The 22038-nt window shown below is 52.1% G+C and overlaps 2 protein-coding genes and 1 long non-coding RNA gene across 16 annotated transcripts; 2 read left to right on the top strand and 1 right to left on the bottom strand.

Annotated features, from left to right (window-relative positions):
- The first annotated feature begins 87 nt into the window (after positions 1-87).
- LOC145713108 (uncharacterized) lies at positions 88-6724 on the top strand. The gene is made up of 2 exons (XR_014136049.1): positions 88-811; positions 6374-6724. It is a non-coding gene; the product is annotated as an uncharacterized LOC145713108 (long non-coding RNA).
- DERL2 (derlin 2) lies at positions 1989-16550 on the bottom strand. 13 transcript variants are annotated; one of them, XM_060647631.3, is made up of 7 exons: positions 16134-16550; positions 14951-15016; positions 12918-12991; positions 11764-11857; positions 10116-10311; positions 9800-9890; positions 1989-2310 (listed from the first exon to the last, which is right to left on the bottom strand). In XM_060647631.3, exons 1-7 carry the CDS (start codon positions 16548-16550, stop codon positions 2232-2234), a joined length of 1017 nt encoding a protein of 338 aa, XP_060503614.1. In that variant the 3' UTR covers positions 1989-2231. The 13 variants fall into 13 exon arrangements, with proteins under 13 accessions (XP_060503614.1, XP_078294030.1, XP_078294032.1 ...); XM_078437904.2 differs by lacking the exon at positions 1989-2310 and adding an exon at positions 5262-5760; XM_078437906.1 differs by lacking the exons at positions 1989-2310; positions 16134-16550 and adding exons at positions 5262-5760; positions 15846-16127.
- Positions 16319-21968, top strand: MIS12 (MIS12 kinetochore complex component). Of its 2 annotated transcripts, none has more exons than XM_060647637.3 (2): positions 16319-16429; positions 20174-21968. In XM_060647637.3, the coding sequence occupies exon 2, from the start codon at positions 20214-20216 to the stop codon at positions 20832-20834; it is 621 nt and encodes a 206-aa protein (XP_060503620.3). In that variant the 5' UTR covers positions 16319-16429; positions 20174-20213; the 3' UTR covers positions 20835-21968. The 2 variants fall into 2 exon arrangements, with proteins under 2 accessions (XP_060503620.3, XP_060503621.3); XM_060647638.3 differs by lacking the exon at positions 16319-16429 and adding an exon at positions 16701-16867.
- Positions 21969-22038: the final 70 nt, after the last annotated feature.

The raw sequence follows: 22038 nt of genomic DNA, 5'->3' as shown, positions 1-22038 counted from the left end.
CCAGCATGCACTGGGCGCCTGGGACGGCGTGCACGCGACGGCGGGCAGAACCCGGCCCGTGGTACGACCGCGAAAGCGGCCCGGAGCGACAACAGCGAGGGGCGGCGCGTAAGGTTCCGCTCGACCTTCTCCCCACCCCCGGGATAAAGACGACGATCTTCTGGACAGTGTCGGTGTCCAGATGAGACTGTGTCCTTCCAGTGAACGCGCGTTTCCCCTTCTCTGCCCGCAGCAATCCCCGCTCTGCTTACTTTTGTAAAATCTGAGAGCAGAACGCCAACATTTGCATGATTTAGTCCTCTCCAGGTGTTACGTGGATGGTGGCCCTGGGAAGAAACCGAGCCCCTGAAATCCCTTAAAGTCGCCCAGATGTGGCCCACCTCGCGTTACAGAAGACGAGGGCGTTAAAGCACATGCTCTATGATGGTCGAATATTCTCAGAAGACTGTCCCAGCGGCCCCGGTCCTCTCCCGTCCGAGATGCAGGCCCTGAATCTGCCTGCTGCCCTGCCGGTCCTCGGCTGTCCCGGCCGGACCCTCAAGGTCTCTGGGGGCCGCCTGGCCCCATCCCACACACGCCAGTAAAGGCGGGGAAAAGGGGATACAACCGGCCCCTCCTTTGCGTCCTAACCCCAAAGCTCTGGGATGCTAACCTACCCCCAGAAAGAGGCAGGCAGCTGAGGGCAGGGAATGGGATTTCCAGGTAATTCATCATAAATCTCCCACCCGCCCCCATGAGGGGCCTCGGGCATCTTCTCAAGTCCAGCTCCAGGAAACTCATCCTATCTGTAAACGTGCGAAAAATCCTCCAGGTAAGAGACCATTTTTCTCCAGCTACCCATGGTGCAGGGATCAAGGGTGAGTGAAAATGTGCATGCTGAATTAATAGCAGGTGCCTGTTTAGAATAAATTGGCAGAATTTCACTTCCTGCCCCTGAATATGAACTTGCACGGCAATCCGTGCAAAGGGACGAATAAAAGGGAAATAAAAGGGAAATAACTTGCTCAGGCTGCTGTAACAGAAAATAGCACAGACTGAGGGGCTTGTAAACATCAGAACATTACTGCTCACGGTTCTGGAGGCTTGGAAAGCACCCTTATGGTTGCCTTCTGGTGAGGGCCCTCTTCCTGGTCCGTTGATGTGTCCTCACCCGGTGGGAGCCAGTAGGGGTCTCTCTGGAGCTGTTGGTAAGGTGTTAATCTCATCATGAGGGCCCCTTCCTTATGACTTAAGTACCTCCCAAGGGTCCCACCTCCTACTATCACATAGAGGATTAGGATTTCAACATAAGAATTGGGGGGGCAGGGCACAAACATTCACATCGTAGCAGTAACTAAATGTTAATTCTCAAATTACGAACCCTGAGTATGTAACAGACAGACATCAGTCCTTTTTCCCAGGGTGCTTTCCCCAGACTAACCTAATGGAGGAGACATGTTCCTAATGATTTCAAGAGTCTGGGTACGGGGGCGCCCAGATGGCTCAGGCAGTTGAGCATCTGAGCATCAGACTCTTGGTTTTGGCTCAGGGCATGATCTCACGGTTCGTGAGTTCGAGCCCCGCGTCAGGCTCTGTGCTGACGGTGTGGAGCCTGCTTGGGATTCTGTGTCTCCCTCTCTGTCTGCCCCTCCCCTGCTCTCTGTATCTCTCTCTCTCAAAATAAATAAACAAACATGAAAAAAAAAGAGCCCAAGTAGGTAATAGGAATGAATGAAATAACTTCTTGATAGAGCACATGGCCTGTCTTAGAGACCTGGCATTGCCAGATCTCCCTATGTTTTTTAAGAAAAGCCCAAAATGGAGATTTTCACGTGACATTTGTCCGTGTTAAGTGTTGGCTCAAGTTTTGAAAATGGTGCAGGAAGGCGGAGTAAACCGCACGTGGAGGTAAGGCATTCACAGGCTCCAGCCTGATGGCCCAGCTATTCTGCAGCGTCACAGCTAAGAGCTGAAAACTAAATTCCTACATAGGCACCACCCACACCTCCCGCCCCCATCGGAGTCTGAAATCTGCTGTCCCTCCCAAGGAAGTCTCGTGGTTAACGTTGTTTGCGCATGCAGATGATCACAAGATAATAACCATTCAGAATGTCCGGGCTCTTCTCCCAGGAAGTGAATCGCCTCGTCTGGGATGATCTGTGGACTGGCTGCTCTTGTCGCGATCATAGCGGCTGGTGGTCAGTGTGGTTGGCTGGCTTGCCCGACCACCAGACCGCTGCCCTTAATCATGGTCAGTTCTCTGTCCCACTGAGACAACCCTGAGCCTCCTCGGCCGCTAGTCCAAGTTTGCACGTACATACGTTGATCCCTCTGTAATTAAAAATACCAGATAATAGTTTGCTGATCGAGAAACAGAGCACGTATTCAGCACCCACGCACCAAGCCCTGTGCTAGATACCGTGGGAGACAAAACTTTAAGACACGGACCCTGCCCTTAAGGAGCTTACGTTCTCGTGAGGGAGACGATGCGTATACGTGTAGCAGCTGCAACAGTACGAGACGATATATACTTTGGTGTAAGAGTACGTTGTATGCACTCGAGGGATTCAAAGAAAGACCATGGAGTAGAGTCAAGATTTCTTGAGAAGCCGGGAACAGGACCAGGCCTTGAAGAGACTTCGGTTCCCAATAGGTAGAAATGGGGGCAGGGTTCAGAGGGAGACAGACACTGTGCTTTTGATACGGGGGTTAAGAAGCCACCATGAATTTCTGAGCAGAGAAGGGGCTTGTGCGTATTAAAGTTCAACAACTTTAATGCAAACTCATGAAATGCGCCAGTAGCTCAGGGGATGTCCCATAGCACCGAGATCCCTGGCGGGATCGTGACCGGCGACCGGGATGGCACTCACCTGTCAAACGCAGGCTGTCAGGGAGACACGACAATTCCAGGGAGCCCCTTACCCAGCGGCTCAGTTATTTCCTAATTTCCAGACTCCAGACAGAGCGAGGGCTTTGCTGCCAGGATCTGGGACTTGGGTGCTCTCTGCTTAGAGACCACACAAAAGGATGAAAGATATTAGGATCCACGAAGGTACGGAAAAGAACATGCGTGGAAGACAGAAGTGAAAGAAATCCATTGTGCAGAAAACACCCCAAAACGCATAGAAAATGTTTCTCCTGGTCAGGTGCAACTTACACATCCATTTGTTTTAAATGAATGTCTACTGTATTTCTACGACAACAAACTGACTTATTAGTGCTTTTCGGTGTCACTGGTAGAACCCAGGAGTCCCTTCAATTATATGTGTCGGGTAAATTGGGCACAAGATTCTATATACTGTGTATCGATTCCCACTTTCGGTTGACATGCATTACAAAAAGCAGGGTGGTCTGTAAGAATCAAGACGGAGAGGAAAGCTGGAGAAGTGAGAATTTTCCTTGTGCCCAGGCAAGTGGGGTCAGGTGACAATGTCGGTGACTGGCGTCACCACTGCCCAGGACACGTCGGAGGTGCACAGACCGGCATCCTGGGAATTCTCATCCCAGAACACCACGGAAACGAAAATCCCGCAGCAGACCGTGGTTAGGCCACAGACTCAAAATCTGTTTCCTGTTTTACCATCACTGATACGTACAGACATTCCCTACTAAGATGAACAGTGAATAGATCCTAGGATCACAGTTTTACCACAACAGCTCCGGGAACGCGATAACTCAAAGTTAGCTAACGGAAGACAAAACTAGAGATGCCTATTTTGAGACCCGAGATAAGGAATTTCTAAGACCCTAGTTAAATTTGAGCTTTCTTAAACAATGACAAAATTTAAGAATCCTATAAGGATTGTACATTCTAAGACTAGCATTTCAAGATTTTGGTTTTTTTAAAATTTTTTTAATTAAAAAAATTTTTTTTAATGTTTATTTTTGAGAGAGAGAGAGAGAGAGAGAGAGAGACAGAGCGTGAATGGGGGAGGGACAAAGAGAGGGGAAAACACAGAATCTGAAGCAGGCTCCAGGCTCTGAGCTGCCAGCACAGAGCCCGACACGGGGCTTGAACTCATGAACTGTGAGATCATGACCTGAGCCAAAGTCAGACACTTAACTGCCTGAGCCACCCAGGTGCCCCTCAAGATTTTGTTTTTTAATCACTTAGGGAAAAAAGCAGTCCCATTAACCCACATTCCATAAAATTGCAACAACCATAAAGTTATGGACACCATGTAGAACATGTGTATTAAATCCCATCACTTACTCCTGTTCTGTTTAGAGATATTACTATCTACTTCACCGTCTGAAAATCCCCACCTAGGGTGTTGATTACGTTTTTTTTTTTTTTTTTTTAAACATTTATTTATTTTTGAGAGACAGAGTGTGAGTGGGGTAGGGGCAGAGAGAGGGGAAAACACAGAATCCGAAGCAGGCCCAGATTCTGATCTGTCAGCACAGAGCCCGGTGCAGGGCTTGAACTCATGAACCGCAAGACCACGACCTGAGCCGAAGCCGGACGCTAAGCCAACTGGGCCACCCACACGCCCCCTGCATGCTATGTGTTCAAAGTATGTGCAATGATCTCTTTTCTAGGGGTGTCCATTTCGTTCCTCTGGGCTCTCGACAGCTTAGACCGGGTGAGCGCAAACCCGCTGGGACCCAGGGAGACGAATGTTCTGGACAGTTTTTATGCAATCACAGGCATTAAGTCTCTGCTCCTCTGGACCCTGTCTGATTTCTACCTGATTGTGACGGTCAACCAGATGCATGGCTCCGAAAAGCTTCTCAGCTTTTCCTGAAACAGAACGACAGAGTTAACCAGCCGGAGACCCGTGGACCCCTGCCTGACAGGTACCTGTTCATCTGCCTCCACAGTCAACATTCCAGGCCTCAGAGAGCTCTTCCTGTTGTTTTCCAAAAGGGTGGCCGTGACCGGTCCTGGCCCGGCTGTTTCTTGATGGAGAGACTCAAGCGGAGAAAATACGACGCCACACGAGCCCGCAGCCGGCCCTCCTGCCACCAGATTCCCGCTGCTACGAGAACTTCCCCCCCCCCCACCCTCTCTTTTCTCAGCTCATCTGACCACTTGCAGTTTTGCAAAACCCAGACGGAGAACGAACTGTCTGCACGGAACCCGATCTTCCCGCTGGAGCCACGTCGTGCACGAGGACCACGGACGCCGGCCACGGCGCGCCCGCCACACGCGTCCCACGTTGAGACGGAATCCCGGCGAACGCCGCGCCGACCCCGGAGGCGCCCGGGAGGAGCCCGGGCCTGCACGAGCACCTCGTGATTCAGCGGATCGCACACAAAAGCTCGGATTCAGCGAGAGCGAGACGGAATTCAGTTTTATTTTGTCCTCTCTGAAACCTCCATTTACCCCACGGCCTCGTCTGTCAAAGAGGAGGAGGAGGGGAAGCTGAGCCCACACCACACGGCTCCGGCCTCCCGCACCTGCTCGCGAGCGGCGGCGGCGGCGGCGGCGGCTTTGTGTCTCCAGTTGTTTGGCTCCGGGGGTCGCGCTTTCGGGGCCGGCGTGGCGAGAAGCCGCGGGCCGACCGCCCCCGGCGCCCGCTGGGTTCACTACTGTACCATTCCATAAAGTGCTTCTGGAGTTGAGCTCTGCCAAGCCGCCAAGTGTCCACGCTTTTGCAACACAAAGGATAAAACGACCCCCGCGGGTGTGTCACCGAGTCCTTCCCAGCCGGTCCCGTTAGCGGCGCTGCTGCTCTAACCGCCGAGGCGCTGGCCCTCGCCCCACGCGAAGCCTCCGGGCCGCTCTTCGGGTAGCGGATTGTAATTTGGATCCTCATCTGGCGTATCGAAAATAGCCTTCCTGAAAGGCAACGGGGGTCGTTTAGTCCCAGAGTCCCGGCAGGTCCCGTCCTGCGGGGCCTCCGCCAACGGACAAACATCTCCGCCCGCCAAGCACACACTTCTCACGCCGTGGAAGTTTTCACGATTATTTCACGTTTACGTTAACTTTTACTTCCCGGACCCTTTTTTTTTTTTTTTTTTTAATTTTTTAAATGTTTTATTTATTTTTGAGACAGAGAGAGACAGAGCATGAGCAGGGAAGAGGCAGACAGAGAGGGAGACACAGAATCCGAAGCAGGCTCCAGGCTCCGAGCTGTCAGCACGGAGCCCGACGTGGGGCTCGAACCCACGAACCTTGAGATCGTGACCTGAGCGGAAGTCAGACACTTAACCGACTGAGCCACCCAAGCACGCTTTTTTTTTTTTTTTAACTACAAACGCAATAAATGCTAATTATAAAGAAAACAAGAAGTATATATAAATATCCTAAATCTCCAGAATCGTGGTTAATGTTCTCATTACTCTTACAGAGCTTTCGTACGTACGCTTTTACAAAAATTAGGCCACACTATTTACCTCGTAACCTGATTTTCACTAAGTTTATTATGAATGTCTCCCCACCACCAAGGTACCACCCAGTATCCAGTGATGGACAGACAGACAGACAAAATCACAGAGGAATGTTATTCAGCCTTAAAAAGAAAGGAAACTCTGACACCTGCTACGATGTGGATGAACCCGGAGGATGTGGTGTTCCGTGAAACAAGCCTGTCACAAGGGACAAATGGTGCACGCACCCACGCATACAAGGAACCCGCGGCCCAGGTCATGATCTCGAGGTTTGTGCGTTCGAGCCCCGCGTCGGGCTCTGTGCCGACAACTAAGAATCTGGATCCTGCTTCGGATTCTGTGTCTCTCTCTACGCCCATCCCTTGCTCACGCTCTGTATCTCTCTTTCTCTCTCTCAAAAATAAATATTCATTAAAAAAATTAAAAAAAAAAAAAGAACTAACCATTAAAGCAGCATCCACTGTTTACATTCATATTTCTGATTACACTTACCCCACAGTTGACAAAATTAGAAATGTATCTGGAAACTTCTGTTTTACATTGGGGTCAGAAAAAAGCATCTATATTTCAATGTGAGCTTCTTTAGTTCTTAAAAATTAACAAAAAAAGAGAATAATTCTTACAAATTAACAATAAAAGCAAACACCCAGCAGTAGAAAAATACAGGGCTAAAAAGGCCATTCAAGAAACCCAAATGGCCAATAAACATGAAAAGGTTTGCTTTCCTGATGAAAAGGAAGCATGTTAAAAGCCGAGACACTTTTACTTTCCGAACGTTAACAGGACAGAGTAGGTGTCCACGCAAGGAAGAGGAACCATGGTGGCCCAGGGCGACACGGGGATTTCAGGAACATCCTGGCACAGGGAGTCGAAATTCCAACCGGGGCGTGCACGCACGGAGGGGCCGGTACAGGGCGGCAAAGCCTGAGTTGGGTCAAGAGGACGTTCCCCGTGAGACAGAGGCCACCACGGGGGGCCGAGGCAGAGCAGGATGAACAAGGCGTCCACGTGGGGGGTGAGGGGCACAGCGATGCAAGACTGGTTACGTGTGGGGTTCACTAAATAGTCAATACATTCACGATAATAGGAGTCGGGTTCAGGGCGCCTGGGTGGCTCAGTCGGTTGGTTGGGCGTCTGACTTCGGTTCAGGTCATGATCTCACGATTCGTGGGTTTGAGCCCCGTATCGGGCTCTGTGCTGTCAGTGCAGAGCCCGCTTTGGAACTTCTGTCTCCCTCTCTCCCCCTCCCAAAAATACACTTAAAAAGGGAAAAAAAAAAAAAAAAAAAAAAAGGACAGCTCCTCACCGTCCATGTGAATAGGGAACCACGGAAAAGACCGGTACGTTCACAGGGCGGAACACCAGGCGGCAGAAGAAGGAACTGACTCCCGATACGTGCAACGATGGAGGTCAATGTCAAACACGTTCGAGTGAGCGAAAGCGGCCTCACACAAAGGGGTAAGTGCACACACACCGTGCTGACACCACTCCTGAAGCCGCGGGGCACGGAGCTGACCCCTGTGCCCCGTCCCCGCTCACGTGCACACGTGCTCTCTCTCTAATAAGTAAACGTTTAAGAACATCATAAAAACACGGCCACCTTACAGCTGTCCACCTAAGAAAAGGCAAGCCCGATACTCCCACGTTCGACACGGCTGTGGGGAAACGGAAGCTTTGCCCTGCCGACGGACACGGAGACTTGCATCCGTTCTGGATGGCGACTCAACACCAAACAAATGGGAACGCATCCTTGGAAAACGACCGCGGATGTGAGCCACGCCAAGCGCGGGAGGGAAAAGCAACCACTAATGTCGCCGTCTAGCCACAGGGATGCAAAGGAAACCATGCCGCCTGTGGACCACACGCTATCACGCGGTTGTTAGTTCTGTAGGACGTTCGTGATGGGAAAATGAGGACGACTTATTACACTGAAAAGGTTACGAAACGGCATTTTTAAAAAGTGCAGACAGTTAAAGACTGAAGAATATGTATCACAACGTCAACCATGACAGCCAGGGTTATGGCTGAGTGGTAGGACTACGTAGGACTTGACTCTTTGTTTTGCTTAACTGTTCTACAACCAACGTTTTATACATACACACACACATATATATATATGGCTTTTTTTGAGACAGAGAAGGTGCAAGTGAGTGAGGGGCAGAGAGAGGGAGAGAGAAGTTGGGCTCACTCAAAGCAGGGCTTGAACCCACAAACGGTGAGATCATGACCTGAGCCCAAGTCAAATGCTTGACCGACTGAGCCACCCAGGCGCCCCCAACATCTGATTAAAAATTCACATTTTACTCATCAGGTGGACCCTTTTATTTTATTAAAAAAAAATTTTTTTTTTTTAAATTTTTTTTTTCAACATTTTTTATTTATTTTTGGGACAGAGAGAGACAGAGCATGAACGGGGGAGGGGCAGAGAGAGAGGGAGACACAGAATCGGAAACAGGCTCCAGGCTCCGAGCCATCAGCCCAGAGCCTGACGCGGGGCTCGAACTCACGGACCGCGAGATCGTGACCTGGCTGAAGTCGGACGCTTAACCGACTGCGCCACCCAGGCGCCCCAAAAAAAATTTTTTTTTAATGTTTATTTATTACTGAGAGACAGAGAGACACAGAGCGTGAGCAGGTGAGGGGTAGAGAGAGGGGGAGACACAGAATCCGAAGCAGCTCCAGGCCCTGAGCTGGCAGCACAGGGCCCGACGCGGGGCTCGAACTCACAAACTGCACGATCATGACCTGAGCCGAAGTTGGTCGCTTAACCAACTGAGCCCCCCAGGCGCCCCTCAGGTGGCCCCTTTTAAATGCCATATGTCTCAAGGACACAACTTTCTGGAGTAGAAAAAGGTCTTACAAATCAAAGCTCTATTCTCAGGAGAGGAAAGTGCAAAACACAGGAGGACTTTTGTTTTTGAGATTTCTTTCAGGTCGTCTCTACACCCCACATAGGGCTCAAACTCATGATCCCGATATCAGGAGTCGCACACTCCCCCAACTGAGCCGGCCGGGCACCCCCAACGGGGGACTGTGTTAATGTCACACAGCTGATCGGCGGAACAGCCTGCACTGGGGTTGCAGTCCGGCTTGCTCCTTCTCTCTCTACTCATCTTACTTTCTGGAAGGCCAGAAATACCACCCCTAGAAACTTCCTTGTGGCCAGTTTTGCCCACTTTGCCACCTCCCCCCCGTAAGCCCAGACAGTAGCTGTCCCGGACACCAGCGGGCCCCCCCGCGGCACAGGAGGTGCGGGTGGCCGTCGGCACGCCACTCTCGGGCTGTCCCGAGCCTGCTGACCTCGCTCCTGCCCACCTCGGGCACCACCTCTGGCCCGATCGACACGCTCTTCAGCCGCAGCCAGGGGCTCAATCTGCAAATACTTACTGTCCTTAGGACCTCCGGGAGCCCCCCAAGAACACAGATCGCGGACCCCGCACCGGTTTCTCTGCAAGCAACACGCAACCCAGTGGCGAATACTCACAAGACAGATGGCGTTTTCAGAATTCTGATTCCACCAGGCTGATTGGGAAATACGTCTTCCAAGAAAAAGTAGATGTGTCCAACCGCGATGCCTAGAATCCCCGAGAAAGGAAGAATGAGGGGAGGACCCCCGACAGACCGCACGCGTTTAGGAAACGTCGATACGATTAATAAGCGCTAAAAAACTAAATACTGCTGGGGGGGGGGGGGGGGGTCTTGGAGCGCATGACCCTAACACGGTCCCGTACGAGCGAGGGCCGGACCGCAGACGCGAGAAAGGGTGGCTACGGAGGGCACGAAGTAGTGGCGAGACTCACCCAGGAGGTCCACGATGACAGAGTTCCCCAACAACAGCGAGAAGCCCATGAGCACCCACGGCAGGAAGGGGGCCTGGAAGTTGAGAAGGCCGAAGAAGTTCATGCGGACGTACGGGTTCCTTCGGCTCCACACGTACACGAGCATTATGGTGAAGGCCTGGCCCAGGAAAACCAGACTCACGAACAGCCCAAAGAGCTAGCACACGGCGTCAAGGAAAAGGTCAGCGTCAGAAGCGTGACAGGGAAGGCTGAGCGCCAGGACAGAGAGCTGTGCTCTAACGGGTCTGCGTCACGGAGCTCCAACGGTACTTACGCCTCTCGAGGGGGGAGAAAAAAAAAGCCTGAAAACAATTACCCAGAGCGACCAGGCAAAAATCTGCGCGGGCCAAAACTCCTCCAGGGTAGCTGCTTCCAGTTACTATTCTGTGTCCATGAAGTTCTCCGCTGTTTGGAAAATATATTAGTTCCTTGGTCAATAATTACATGAAATTTCACTCGCCATCAGCACCTTTATGAGGTGAGTAGAGCCAACTGGGGCCAAAACCACCTTGTCAGACAGGATGGCGTTCTGTTATACCCGTGACAATAGTCTTTTGTTTTTTTTTTTAAATAACAATTTATTGCAATGCCTGGGGGGCTCAGTCGGTTGAGGATCTGACTTCAGCCCAGGTCACGATCTCACGGTTCATGAGTTTGAGCTCCACATGGGGCTCTCTGCTGACAGCAGAGAGCCTGCTTCAGATTCTCTGTCCCCTCCTCTCTATGCCCCTCCCCTGCTTGTGCTCTGTCTCAAAAATAAACAAACATTAGGGGCGCCTGGGTGGCTCAGTCGGTTAGGCGTCTGACTTCGGCTCGGGTCATGATCTTCTCGTTTGTGGGTTTAAGCCCCGCACTGGGCTCTGTGCTGACAGCTCAGAGCCTGGAGCCTGCTTCGGACTCTGTGTCTCCCCCTCTCTCTGCCCCTTCCCCGCTCATGCTCTGTCTCTGTCTCTCAAGAATAAATAAAGGTTAAAAAACTCAAAAAAATAAATAAATAAAAACAATAAACAAACATTAGGGGCGCCTGGGTGGCTTAGTCGGTTAAGCGTCTGACTTCGACTCAGGTCATGATCTCGTGGCCTGTGAGTTCGAGCCCCACGTCGGGCTCTGTGTTGGCAACTTGGAGCCCGGAGCCTGCTTTGCATTCTGTCTTCCTCCCTCTCTCTGCCCCTCCCCGCCTCACACTCTGTCTCTCTCCTTCAAAAATAAATAAACGTTTAAATTTTTTAAATTAGAGATAAACCTTAAAAAATAATAATAATTTATCAGTTTGGGTGCTATCCAAATAAATGTCTTGGCAACTTAGCTTAAATATATACACGTCGACAAGAATACAGCTAACGCACTTAATCGTAACCCACCTGGGTTAAAAGTTCCCCCGACTGGCTCACGGGAGAAAAGCATCCTGTCCAACCTGTAGGCTCAGAGAGCGGTCACAGAAAGCACACTGTAAAACAGATAGTGGGACCCTGAGGCTAAAGTCTGGAGGTCCGCCTTTATCTGTTGGTTCAGCTTATCTAGTGAGTTGTTAGGACAGGCGGAGAGCTTGAGGAAGACAGAGGGTGTCCTTCAATGTTTTCCTGTATTTGCTCTACTTGTTGAAGGATACAGTCATTAAGAATCCACCAAAAAGGAACATAAATACAAAATCTGCCGTTCGGCCTCGGAAAGAGCCTTCTTCTAGCATTCGACAGTAACGGTATCTTAGGGTTCCAAGTTAAGAAAATGTTAAGTGCACAGACGTGAAGAAAGTAAAATTTAGCGTATCCCTTCAGTCCACGTGGGCTCCGTGCTATCTGTACCCAGCCACGGCTTCGCTTCTGTAGGGATGTTCACGAGGGGCAGCGTGTTTCCCTCTCCACCAGGCCTTTCAGGCGGGCCAAGGCCGGCCGCGCATTTTACACACGCTGCTTGCGACTGGGGAGCGAGGCCCGACGCTGCACAAACCCCCTGTTCCAATCAGTCCCGTCCTTCCCGCGCTTGGCTGTGCCACGATGGGCACAAGCCTTGCGTTTTCACCACCTGACGGAAGAAGTGCCCGGCGAGAAGGCCTGTGTGATAATCTACTCTTTCAGGCCAGGCAGATGCAGCATTTCTGTACCTTAATCCAAGAAGAGACGTTATGATGGAAAAATTAATTATCAGCCACTTAGAACGATAGATCCCACCCTAGGGCAGGGACCCCGTCACCCCTACAAGGCCCTCTGTCTCCTACAGGTGAGATGAGCTCTAACTCCCCTCTCGACCCAGAGGGCCCCCACGGAGAAGGGAGGCCCTGCTCAGGGGCCCCAGTTACCATCTGAGCACAGAAGGCCTTGTCCTCTCTTTCAACAACCAGATCGTGGCAGGCCGGGCAGACGCGGGGCACGGTCTTTTCAGCCAGCAGGGCTGGCGACCAATGCCCAGGGACACCTCATGTTAGCCCTTCCTCCTGAACCCACTCCCGAACCTGTAGCAAACCCTGGCAGTTACCAGTGCATCTGGGTGCCTCGCCTACACCACCTCTCCTCCCCCTCGATCTGATCTGTAAGTGACCGATGGGCAGAAGGGGAATCACTTGTGGTTAAATACCTCCCCTCGGAACAGGGACCGACAGACACCCTCAAAACGTGACTTTCTGACCAGCTACTCTGTGTACCCCTGATCCAGGACCCAGAAGTTACAGCTAAGGTGGTAACAAAAATAACAACATTAATAGCTTTAACTTGTTTTCCCTAGGTAAACCTACAGTTTTCATGCTAACCCCCACTTAATAAAGGATACAGAAAAATCATGTTAAATAAAAAATTGAATCCAACCGGACCAAAAAATAAGAAATTGGTGATTAGCCTCCATATCTGTTAAGAGAAAAAAATCAAGAGAAAAGATTAAGTAAAATATACCAGGAAACGTTTCCGTATTAAGACAAAAGAGATATCCTAGGATTGCAATGGTTGAAAGGCCACGAATAAGTGATGCCACCATCTGAGCCAAAGAGTGGGGCACACGTGATCTGACACAGGATTTTTGTGCTTCTAGCTGAATTCCTGGAAGGTACCACTTGCCCCTGAAATCTGTAGGGACAACAGGACAGAAAACTTGAGACTGTCATTGTCTTATTAAAAAAAAAAAAAAAAAAAGCCCATACCATATGGTCAGGCAAATTATGGAAAAAGTTGGACGGAAAGACTACGTTAATCTGCAGAATAGAGAAGAGTGCTTTCATATGTGTTGGGTCTGACCAATAGCCTCGAGAGGCCGGAGAGAGACTCCAGAGATCTAAAATAAATCGCTGAGAAACGTTTCTGTATTAGTGAGAACCGTCCAGAGGAAAGAGTAATTCTAAAGCAAAGACTCCAGTTCCAGTTTGAGTAAACGGCCAACTCCCTACAAGTAAAAACCTAATGCTCTAATAATTGGAGTCTAATCGGCAGAAACAAGGACACTAGCTTTCATGGCGGCCACCTTTACTTTTCCCTACCCATCCACACCCACAATAAAGACGGCTACTCACAACGGGAGAGCGCTTCACATTTTAAAATGTTTTAACACGGCCTATGATCTCACGTGCGGCGACAGCTGGTGCGACCATCCCCGTGTCACACATGGGGACACGGAGACTCGGAGGGCTTTCAAATGGCTTGCCCAGGGGAGCTGGACCAGGGAGACTCTGAAGTCGGACCTGGAACCCCCGACCCCAAATGCAGATACACGGTGTCGTCAAGAGTTTAACCCCAGGCAAAACCAAGCCGAGCAAATGAACAGGAAGCATGCCTGGATGGAGCCACAGCTCCCAGCAAAGGCCAGGTGAGCAGTGAAGGATCAGTGAACGACGAAGGCAGGGACGGGAGTCCACGGGCCTGCTTCGCGCATCATTAAATTCTTAAGGATTGGAAACAAAGTTGAAATAATTCAGTTCTGCACGCGAACTGCATCCAGGATCTCAGAGTCCCCAACTCAGCCAGGAGACAAGCATATAAGGAAGCACAAGTACAGAGCGAGAGGTGGAAATATTCACAGAGACCTATACACTAAACACCTGAGGGTTCACAGATATTTTTGTGATTATCATCTGATCCCTGGAAGACGGATCAATTTACTAAGAGAGGTGGGCTTCCGAAATGGACCACAGTGATGACCCCGAGGTGGCGAGTGGACAAAACAGGGCGTCCTGTGAGACCCTCCCTGGGAAGAGACCACCAGTCTACTCTCACACTACAATATTAACTCTGAGCCGGTAATTTCTAAATACAGGAACTGGACACATCAAATCAAAACCGTTCAGGGAACTTTACAAATAAAATACAGATTCTTCGGGGCGCCTGGATGGCTCAGTCGGTTAAGTGTCCCCGACTTTGGCTCAGGTCATGATCTCACGGTTCGTGGGTTCGAGCCCCGCGTCGGGCTCTGTGCTGACAGCTCGGAGCCTGGAGCCTGGAGCCTGCTTCCGATTCTGTGTCTCCCTCTCTCTCTGCCCCTCCCTCGCTTGCACTCGGTCTCTATCTCTCTCAAAAATAATAAACATTACAAATAAAAAAATTAAAAATACAGACTCTTCATTCCTGCCCTTGCAGATTCCGATTTTGGTACATGATGAGGTGCCTGAACATCTCTTCCAAGTTCTGTAGGTGATTCTGAAGCCCAGTCGGGGTGCAGAATCACTGCTTTATTGACCCCCCCACAGACAATAAGACTTAAAATCGAATATTCCCGCCTAATTCTTTTCAGATAGCATATGGAAAAATTTGCTACTTAAAAGCACAAAAAGCAAGTTTAAAACACTGAAACGTTAACTGTGGTTGTGATGCACGACTTACTTGAAAGTGTTTAAAGATTAATTCAGGATTGAAGTACAACTGAAAAGGTGTGATCAATTCCAACTGCTGAAAGAGAAAGAAAGAGCTTCTTAAGGCAAATTGATCAAGAAACAAAACATCTACAACAAAAGAGGAGGAGGCCCAGGATTTCCAACTCCCAGGTGCTTTGGTTCCATCCGTTAAGGCTTTCTTAACGAGGGAGGAAGAGGCTGGTAAAAAATTCTGCTGCAGTGGCACAATTCTTTGTATCCCTCACACCTAACGCAAGAACACAACTGGGTTCCATGTTGCAGTAGTCGAGGCTGACATGAAGGCAAAGGTGGCAGGTAGTGACATCTCAGACACAGGGCACGTTAGAACACCTGGCCACCACCTGAAACCGCTGTGCGCAGCACTCAAAGAACCGAAACTGAAGACCCTGCCGCTGTGGGGGCCGGGTGCATACCGACAACCCCTAGGTCCGGACTCCCGTTATTTCAAGACTTTCCCCTCTCGACAACTTCCACTTTTCTGTCTTCCACGTCTAAGTTTCTTCACCGAGCGGACCCTCTCGCCACCAGCCACCACGGAAGCACCTGCCCATCGCCTGAGCTCTGAGACTCGTTTTCCAGGGTGGGCGGCTCCCGGAGCCCCGACCTGCTACAGGTCCGGCCTTCCTGTCTCAGGAACTGACCAGCAGCCCTGATCCTCAACCCCTCGTGGAGCAGCACTCCCTCCTCGGGTCACTGGACAGGCGCCCCCGGGGTCATCCTGAACCCCAGAGTGAGCCCCGTATGCCTTCCGCCCACCCCCGAGACCAGCCCCTCTGGGCTTTCCCGAGGCCTAGACCCCAGTCTCCCGAGGCCCCGCTCGCATCCAGCGCGGACGGCGAGAAGCGGGCGCTGCAGCTGCTCACCACAGCGGCGGTGGTGAGGACGCAGGCGGTGGTGTAGGCGCGGCTGACCGGTGGGATCTGCAGGTACTCCAGCCGGAGGCTCTGGTACGCCATCTTCCCCACCGCCGCCTGCCCCCCCACTTCCCCTTCCGCCAGTCAGCCCCGGCGGCGGGGCGGGGCCGGAGAGGTCTGCCGCCCAATCAGCGCCGCGCGCCTGGCCCGCCACCAATCGCCAGAGCGCTGAGGAAAGCGCGCCGGCCAACCGCGAGTTGCGGCTCCGCGGGGGCCCCGCCCAGCTGCCCCACCCACCAGCCCACCAACGTCGAGGAGAGGCGTGTCAGTCCCGGTTCCTTCCACCAATCCGCGCCGGCCACAGCTGGCTTTCCCGCCCGGCCCCTTCCCGGGTCTGAGCGACGCGCGGCCCCGCGCGGCCGGCCAATCAGGCGCCCGACGGCGTCCCGCCCGGGCCCTCGTTCGCGGAGGCCGGAATCCGCCCGTTGCCGGGGAGCCCGCGGAGCCGCCTCTCCGCGGCAGCAGGCGGTGGTTCAAAGGCGGTGGCGGGGAGCCGGCGCGTGGTCGGTTTCGCCCCCCTCCCGCTCGCTCGGGTAAGGGCCGCGGGGCTGCGTCTCCTCCGGGGACCAGCGGGCAGGGACGGGGCCGCGCTCGGCACCGCCGCCGGGCGCCCGCCCGCCGGGCCGCGCGCCGCCTGCCCCGAGATCCCGGCATGCCGCGGGGCCCGGCGGGAGGGGGCTGCGCGCCGGAAGTGGTCCCCGCCCGGCGGGGTCGGGGCTGCGCGGCGGTCCCCGAGCGGCGGAGGCGAGGCGGGCGGACCGGAGAGAATCCCAGCCGTGGCGGCGGCTCGGAGCGGGTGCTGGGCCACGGCGCCCTTCCCTGGGGGGACGAAAACACCTCGGGAAGGAAGGTTGCTGGGTTTGGTGGAAGAGAGTGGTCGGGTCCTGGCCGGCAAAGCGAGGAGCGTCACGGCGCGTTGGGGTGGCGGTCGGGAAGCAGTGACGGCTTCCGGAACGGGGAGTGAGCGGCAGGTGTGGTGGCGGATGACGAAGGGCCCGAGCGCAGGGCTGGGGAGGGTGGGCTGTCACGGGGTAGGAGTGGGTACCGCACGGGGAGAACCCCCCGGAGCGGGTCTGCACAGGCCGCGTTGCCCAACTTTACCAGCGATCAGAGAAATCCGCATTAAAATAGTCTCGCCTGGGGGCGCCTGGCTGGCTGGGTCCGGAGAGCATGCGACTCTTCCTTTCCGGGAGGGGAGTTAGAGCCCCACGCCGGTGCAGAGAGGACTAAAGAATAAATAAATTAGCTTCAAAAAGTTAGTCTGCTCCCCGAGTACCACCCTCACGACCCTTTGGTAAAACCGTGCTGAATGTATTGCTTGCCCTGGTGGGGGGGGTGGGGGTGGGAACCCCTCCTCGGAGCTTTGGCAGTCGGTCTCTCAAAGGGATGACTGGCAAATTGGGAAAGTATTGAGAACCGCAGGGTTGGGTTAAGGTGGATCTTTCCGCCTGGGGGCTTGATCGGGATTGGGTCAGGATCCTGCCCTAACCGCCTAGCATTGGTGGAAACAGCAGAGGCGAGGGTTTCAGAGAATCTCATGGTGCAGATTATTGAGGTTTCCCGTTGAAGAGTTGATCCATCTTTTGGGGGGTTCATACTGCACAGTCAAGCCGTTTGAATAGTGAAAATATTCTGGTCTCCCAGGATAGTAAAGTCACGCTAATGTAAACAGTAAGGTGGGGGTGGGGAGAGTGTAGGTAGTTTCAGCCCTCAGCGCCCAGGCTGTGTGTGGGGTACGTACTTTTGGTTTTCACAAAGCCACACTCTAAAACATTTGGGTGCCTGGGGCGTCTGTTAAACGTCGGACTCTTGATTTCAGTTCAGATCACGATCCCAGGGTTCGTGAGATCGAGCCCCGTGTAGGACTCTGTGCTGAGTGTGGCGCCTGCTTGGGATTCTCTCTCTCCCTCTCTGCTCCCTCCCCCTCCCTCTCAAAAAGTAATAAGAAATAAACAATGTTACACCTACCAGATTGGCAGAAATTAGGATGTTGGATAGTGTCAGGTGTTGGTGAAGACATGAGAAATGTTCTCGGACTGCGAGGGGGGTGTGTCAGTCAGCGTGAACTGCCACCTCTGCCCCTCCCCCGGAGTTCTGGAGAACATTTTGGCGGTATTTAGTGGCATCACGCATGAGTAAGCTGCGTGGCCCGGCAACTACTTGCCTGTGTAAATAGCCTGCAGGTCCCCGGGGAAACATTACAGGAGGGTGTTCCTTACACGGTTAGTTCTGGAAGCAAGGTGCTGAGAGCGGAGTGGGCACGTCCAGAGTGGTTCACGCGTGTGATAGCGTCGGTGGAAAACTTCGTCGGAACGCGGAGTGTGATGACGTGGCGTGGCTGCAGACGTGAAAACGTAGCGTGCGTGTGTATACAAAACCACGTGTCAGGAATATCTGACACCTAGCAGATCAATGACAGGGGGAATGAAAAAGACGTACGTTAAAACACTAGAGCAGGTTCCTATGGGAGCTGAAAGACGGGAGAATCCAGTAAGGAAGGACCAAAAAGTGCGGTGAAATAGGAAATACTCCGTATGCACGTCCGAGGTCCTTAGCCGGGAAGACAGCTGTTGGGGGAGGTCACGGGATGAAGGCCGTTGCAAGCCGTGTCCAAAGAGCTTGAACTTGATCTGAAGGGAGGCGTTGGGGAGCGCGAGGAAATGGAAATCCTGCCAAGCCACAGTCCTCTCTACAGACGTGGGTGCACATGTCCAGGTCACCGTGTGTCGTCTGTGGGTGGGGTTACAAAGGCAGAAAGAAATTCTGCCCACTTTATTTTTATTTTTTTTAATTTTTTAATGTTTTATTTGTTTTTGAGAGAGAGAGAGCGAGCGATTGCGAGCGGGGGAGGGGCAGAGAGGGAGAGGGAGACACAGAATCGGAAGCAGGCTCCAGGCTCCGAGCTGTCAGCACAGAGCCCGACGTTGGGCTCGAACTCACGAACCCTGAGATCATGAGCTGAGCCGAGTTGGACGCTTAACCGACTGAACCACCCAAGCGCCCCAGAAATTCTGCCCACTTTAGGCAGCCCACCAGTTGAACACGATTTAGCCGTCATATAACACGAATTCTCGAGATTAACGATGCCTTCTCTTCCTGTAAAAAAATTGGCCTGCACCATTTTTTAAATTTATTTATTTAAAAAATTTTTTTTAACATTTTAATTTTATTTTTTGAGAGACAGAGACAGACAGAGTGCTAGTTGGGGAGGGGCAGAGAGAGAGGGAAACACAGAATCCCAAGCAGGCTCCAGGCTCTGAGCCGTTGGCACAGAGCCCGACGCGGGGCTGGAAGCCACAGGCCGTGAGATCATGACCTCATCCGAAGTCAGGTGCTTAAGCGACTGAGCCACCCAGGAGCCTATGGCCTGCACCATTTGCTTCAAATTGTTTCATGAAGGTTCTCCCGCATTCACCTGGTGGTTGAGCTGGCCGTTTGTTTGAACTGACTGCCTTTATCTGAAGGAATGATGAGGCCACTCCCGTTTCTAGAATAAGCGTATTGTACAGCTCGGAAAAGGGTGCCTTGGTTAAATCCCCGCAGTGCTGGGGCGGGGGGAGGGGGTCTGAGTGCTATTTTCCTAGATGTTTACACTCGAAAGGAATGACCCCCAGACCCTTGAAAAATCAGGTCGTGGTTGTAAAGCTGACAGGAGGCTTGGTCAGCGGCAGCTGGGGCTTTCAGATGGCTGGGTTCGTAGGGTGGCGGGTGCGGGGCGGGGGGAGGTTGAGGACATCGGCAGGGGTGTGGTTGGAGGGCTGGGTGGCAGAGCCTAAGTGCAGTGGGTGGACCGAGCAAGGAAGCAGATCTCAGCACTGAGGGCCTTGAAGGCTGTGGTGTCATTTGATTACGGGAAGAGAGGAGTTGGAGAATGGCATGTGAGGTCATGGTCAGTATGTGGGAGCAGCTGGGGAGGGGTTACCAATAGCGGCGGCCAGGTGAGAAAAGGGACGAAAACCGTCAAAACCCAAGAAACGGAGTCTTAGGTCATCCGTCCAAATGTGAATGTCGCCCTGGATGGTAACAGTTCAGGAGACTGAGCCCCAGCCCAGAGCCCTGGCTAATGAGGTGGGGGGGGGGGGGGGCGGGAAGAGCCTCCAGGAGGCCCGGTTTGTATCCTGTCGAGGATGAGCAGGCCGCATCAGGGCGCACAGACTCCTTAGGTTTTGTCGGCTTCTTCCTTTTGCTTGCTTGCTCACCGCTGTCTGTCATACAATCTGCTCCTTTCGTCAGATGATTGCTTGTCCAAATGGATTTTCTCCTGTTGACATTTGCAGATTTCTCACCGTGGAAATTAACACAGCAGAGGTAGCCAAGATGTCTGTGGATCCAATGGCCTACGAGGCCCAGTTCTTTGGGTTTACGCCACAGACGTGCATGCTTCGGACCTACATCGCGTTTCAGGACTACCTGTTCGAGGTGACGCAGGCCGTGGAGCAGGTTATCCTGAGGAAGCTGGACGGCATCCCGGGCTGCGAGATCAGCCCCGTCCAGATTCGTAAATGCACGGAGAAGTTTCTTGGCTTCATGAAAGGACGATTTGACAGCCTCTTTGGCAAAATGGAGCAGCTGTTTTTACAGTTGGTTTTGCGTATCCCCCCAAACGTCTTGCTTCCGGAGGATAAAGCCCAGGAGTTGCATCCTTGTGGTGAGAAAGAATTCCAGCTTCTCCAGAGAGAAATTGAAGAGTTGCAGGAGAGATACAAGACTGAAGCACGCGCCCAGCAGGCCCTGCTCGCAGAACTGGAGGAACAGAAGATTGTTCAGGCCAAACTCAGACAGACACTGGCTTTGTTTGACGAGCTTGAGAATGCTGGCAGAGATCAGGGGACCAGTGATTTTAGGGAGAGCCTGGCGTTCCTGGTCCAGAACTCCAGGAAACTACAGAATATTAGGGACAGTGTGGAAAGGGAAGGCAAAAGACTGAAAGTATCTTAACTTCTAGGCAGTAACAGGACCCGTCAGTAGAGTCACAGAGGATTTATGTCAAGGATGAGTCTTACTCTAGTGAACCATACGTTTCTCGGCTTTGCTCTGTTCGCGCTCTCTTGTACTCCGCAGCCCCCTCTTGTTTGGCCTGCTCTCCTGAGGTGTCCCCACGCCCGCCTGGGCTGATCTCTGGAGCATCTGTCCGTCCCTCAGAGACTCTAGTAGGTGGGAAGGGTCCCTGGTTCAGTAACAGCTCACCTCGGGGCGCGACTGAGGAGGCAGAGCCGGCTTGGCCCGTCAGGGGTGTTTCTAAACGTTCCGCCTTGGTCACGAGTCCTGTGTAACCTTGATCCTTTTGACTTACTCTTTGGATGCGATCAAGTGAGAAAAGGGTTAAGTGGGTGGCTTCCTTATTACCCAGCCACTGCCCCTGGAGAGAACCAGCACAGACTGCCTGCCCGTGCCCACCCCCGTGTCTTACGTGGGGAAGTTAGCCAAGGGACAGAAGCAAGCAGAAAACACACCCGTGATCTTTAGTAAAGAGGAAAGAAGCTGTTTTTGTTCCTAAAATAAATCCTTTCGTGATCAGGCTTTCAGTGACGGGAAACGGTTTGCTGTCTGGGAGCCCAGCCGTGGAAGACCGTGCGTGGACAAGGAACTGGCAGATCTCTCCGGAATAGAAAGGGAAGCCTGGAACGCAGCCAGTAGGAAGGTGTATATGAAATGACCGCTAGGTATTTATATCATTTTTTCTCACACTTCAGTTAGTTTTGGAATCTGCGCTGTGCCTAATATTTAATTATCTTATTTATTGACACTCCTAAGCATCAAATATTTAGTTCCCGCAGTGGGAAATTTTAGCTGTGTCTTGTGCTTAAATTTAGTGGAGTCTAATACTTTTCTTCTGTAACCCACGTACAATGTCCTGTCCCCAGAGCAAGAGGATAAATAGTGCTGCTTGCCTGCCACGTCTTCCTAAAGAACAGGGTTTGGAGTTTCTCCTTTATATAGAAGAGGAACTCGGGGCATTAATATTTGCAATTAAATATTCATAGATTAAAGATGCCTGTGTTTACCTGGGATATGTGTATTATCAAAGAGTCTTTTCTAGTCCTGTACATTAAATGCATATATTTTAAAGGCTTTGGTTTTTGATTTTTTGCTGTCTAGAATGTCATGATATATTTCCTTTTTCAGTATGACCTTCTACCCA

Source organism: Panthera onca, chromosome E1, assembly GCF_046562875.1.
Source record: "Panthera onca isolate mPanOnc1 chromosome E1, mPanOnc1 haplotype 2, whole genome shotgun sequence".
Taxonomy (NCBI): Eukaryota; Metazoa; Chordata; class Mammalia; order Carnivora; family Felidae; genus Panthera; species Panthera onca.
This window is presented reverse-complemented; position numbering and strand designations above follow the sequence as displayed.

Coding starts and splice junctions, on each gene's coding strand:
- MIS12 (XM_060647637.3), top strand. CDS start 20,214: ATGTCTGTGGATCCAATGGCCTACGAGGCCCAGTTCTTTGGGTTTACG.
- DERL2 (XM_078437904.2), bottom strand. CDS start 16,550: ATGCCGGGATCTCGGGGCAGGCGGCGCGCGGCCCGGCGGGCGGGCGCC. Junction 10,312..11,763: donor TTGGTGGATTCTTAATGACT/GTATCCTTCAAC, acceptor GCCGTGTGCTAG/CTCTTTGGGCTGTTCGTGAG. Junction 5,761..9,799: donor CTGAAAACGCCATCTGTCTT/GTGAGTATTCGC, acceptor CCTTTCAGGAAG/GCTATTTTCGATACGCCAGA.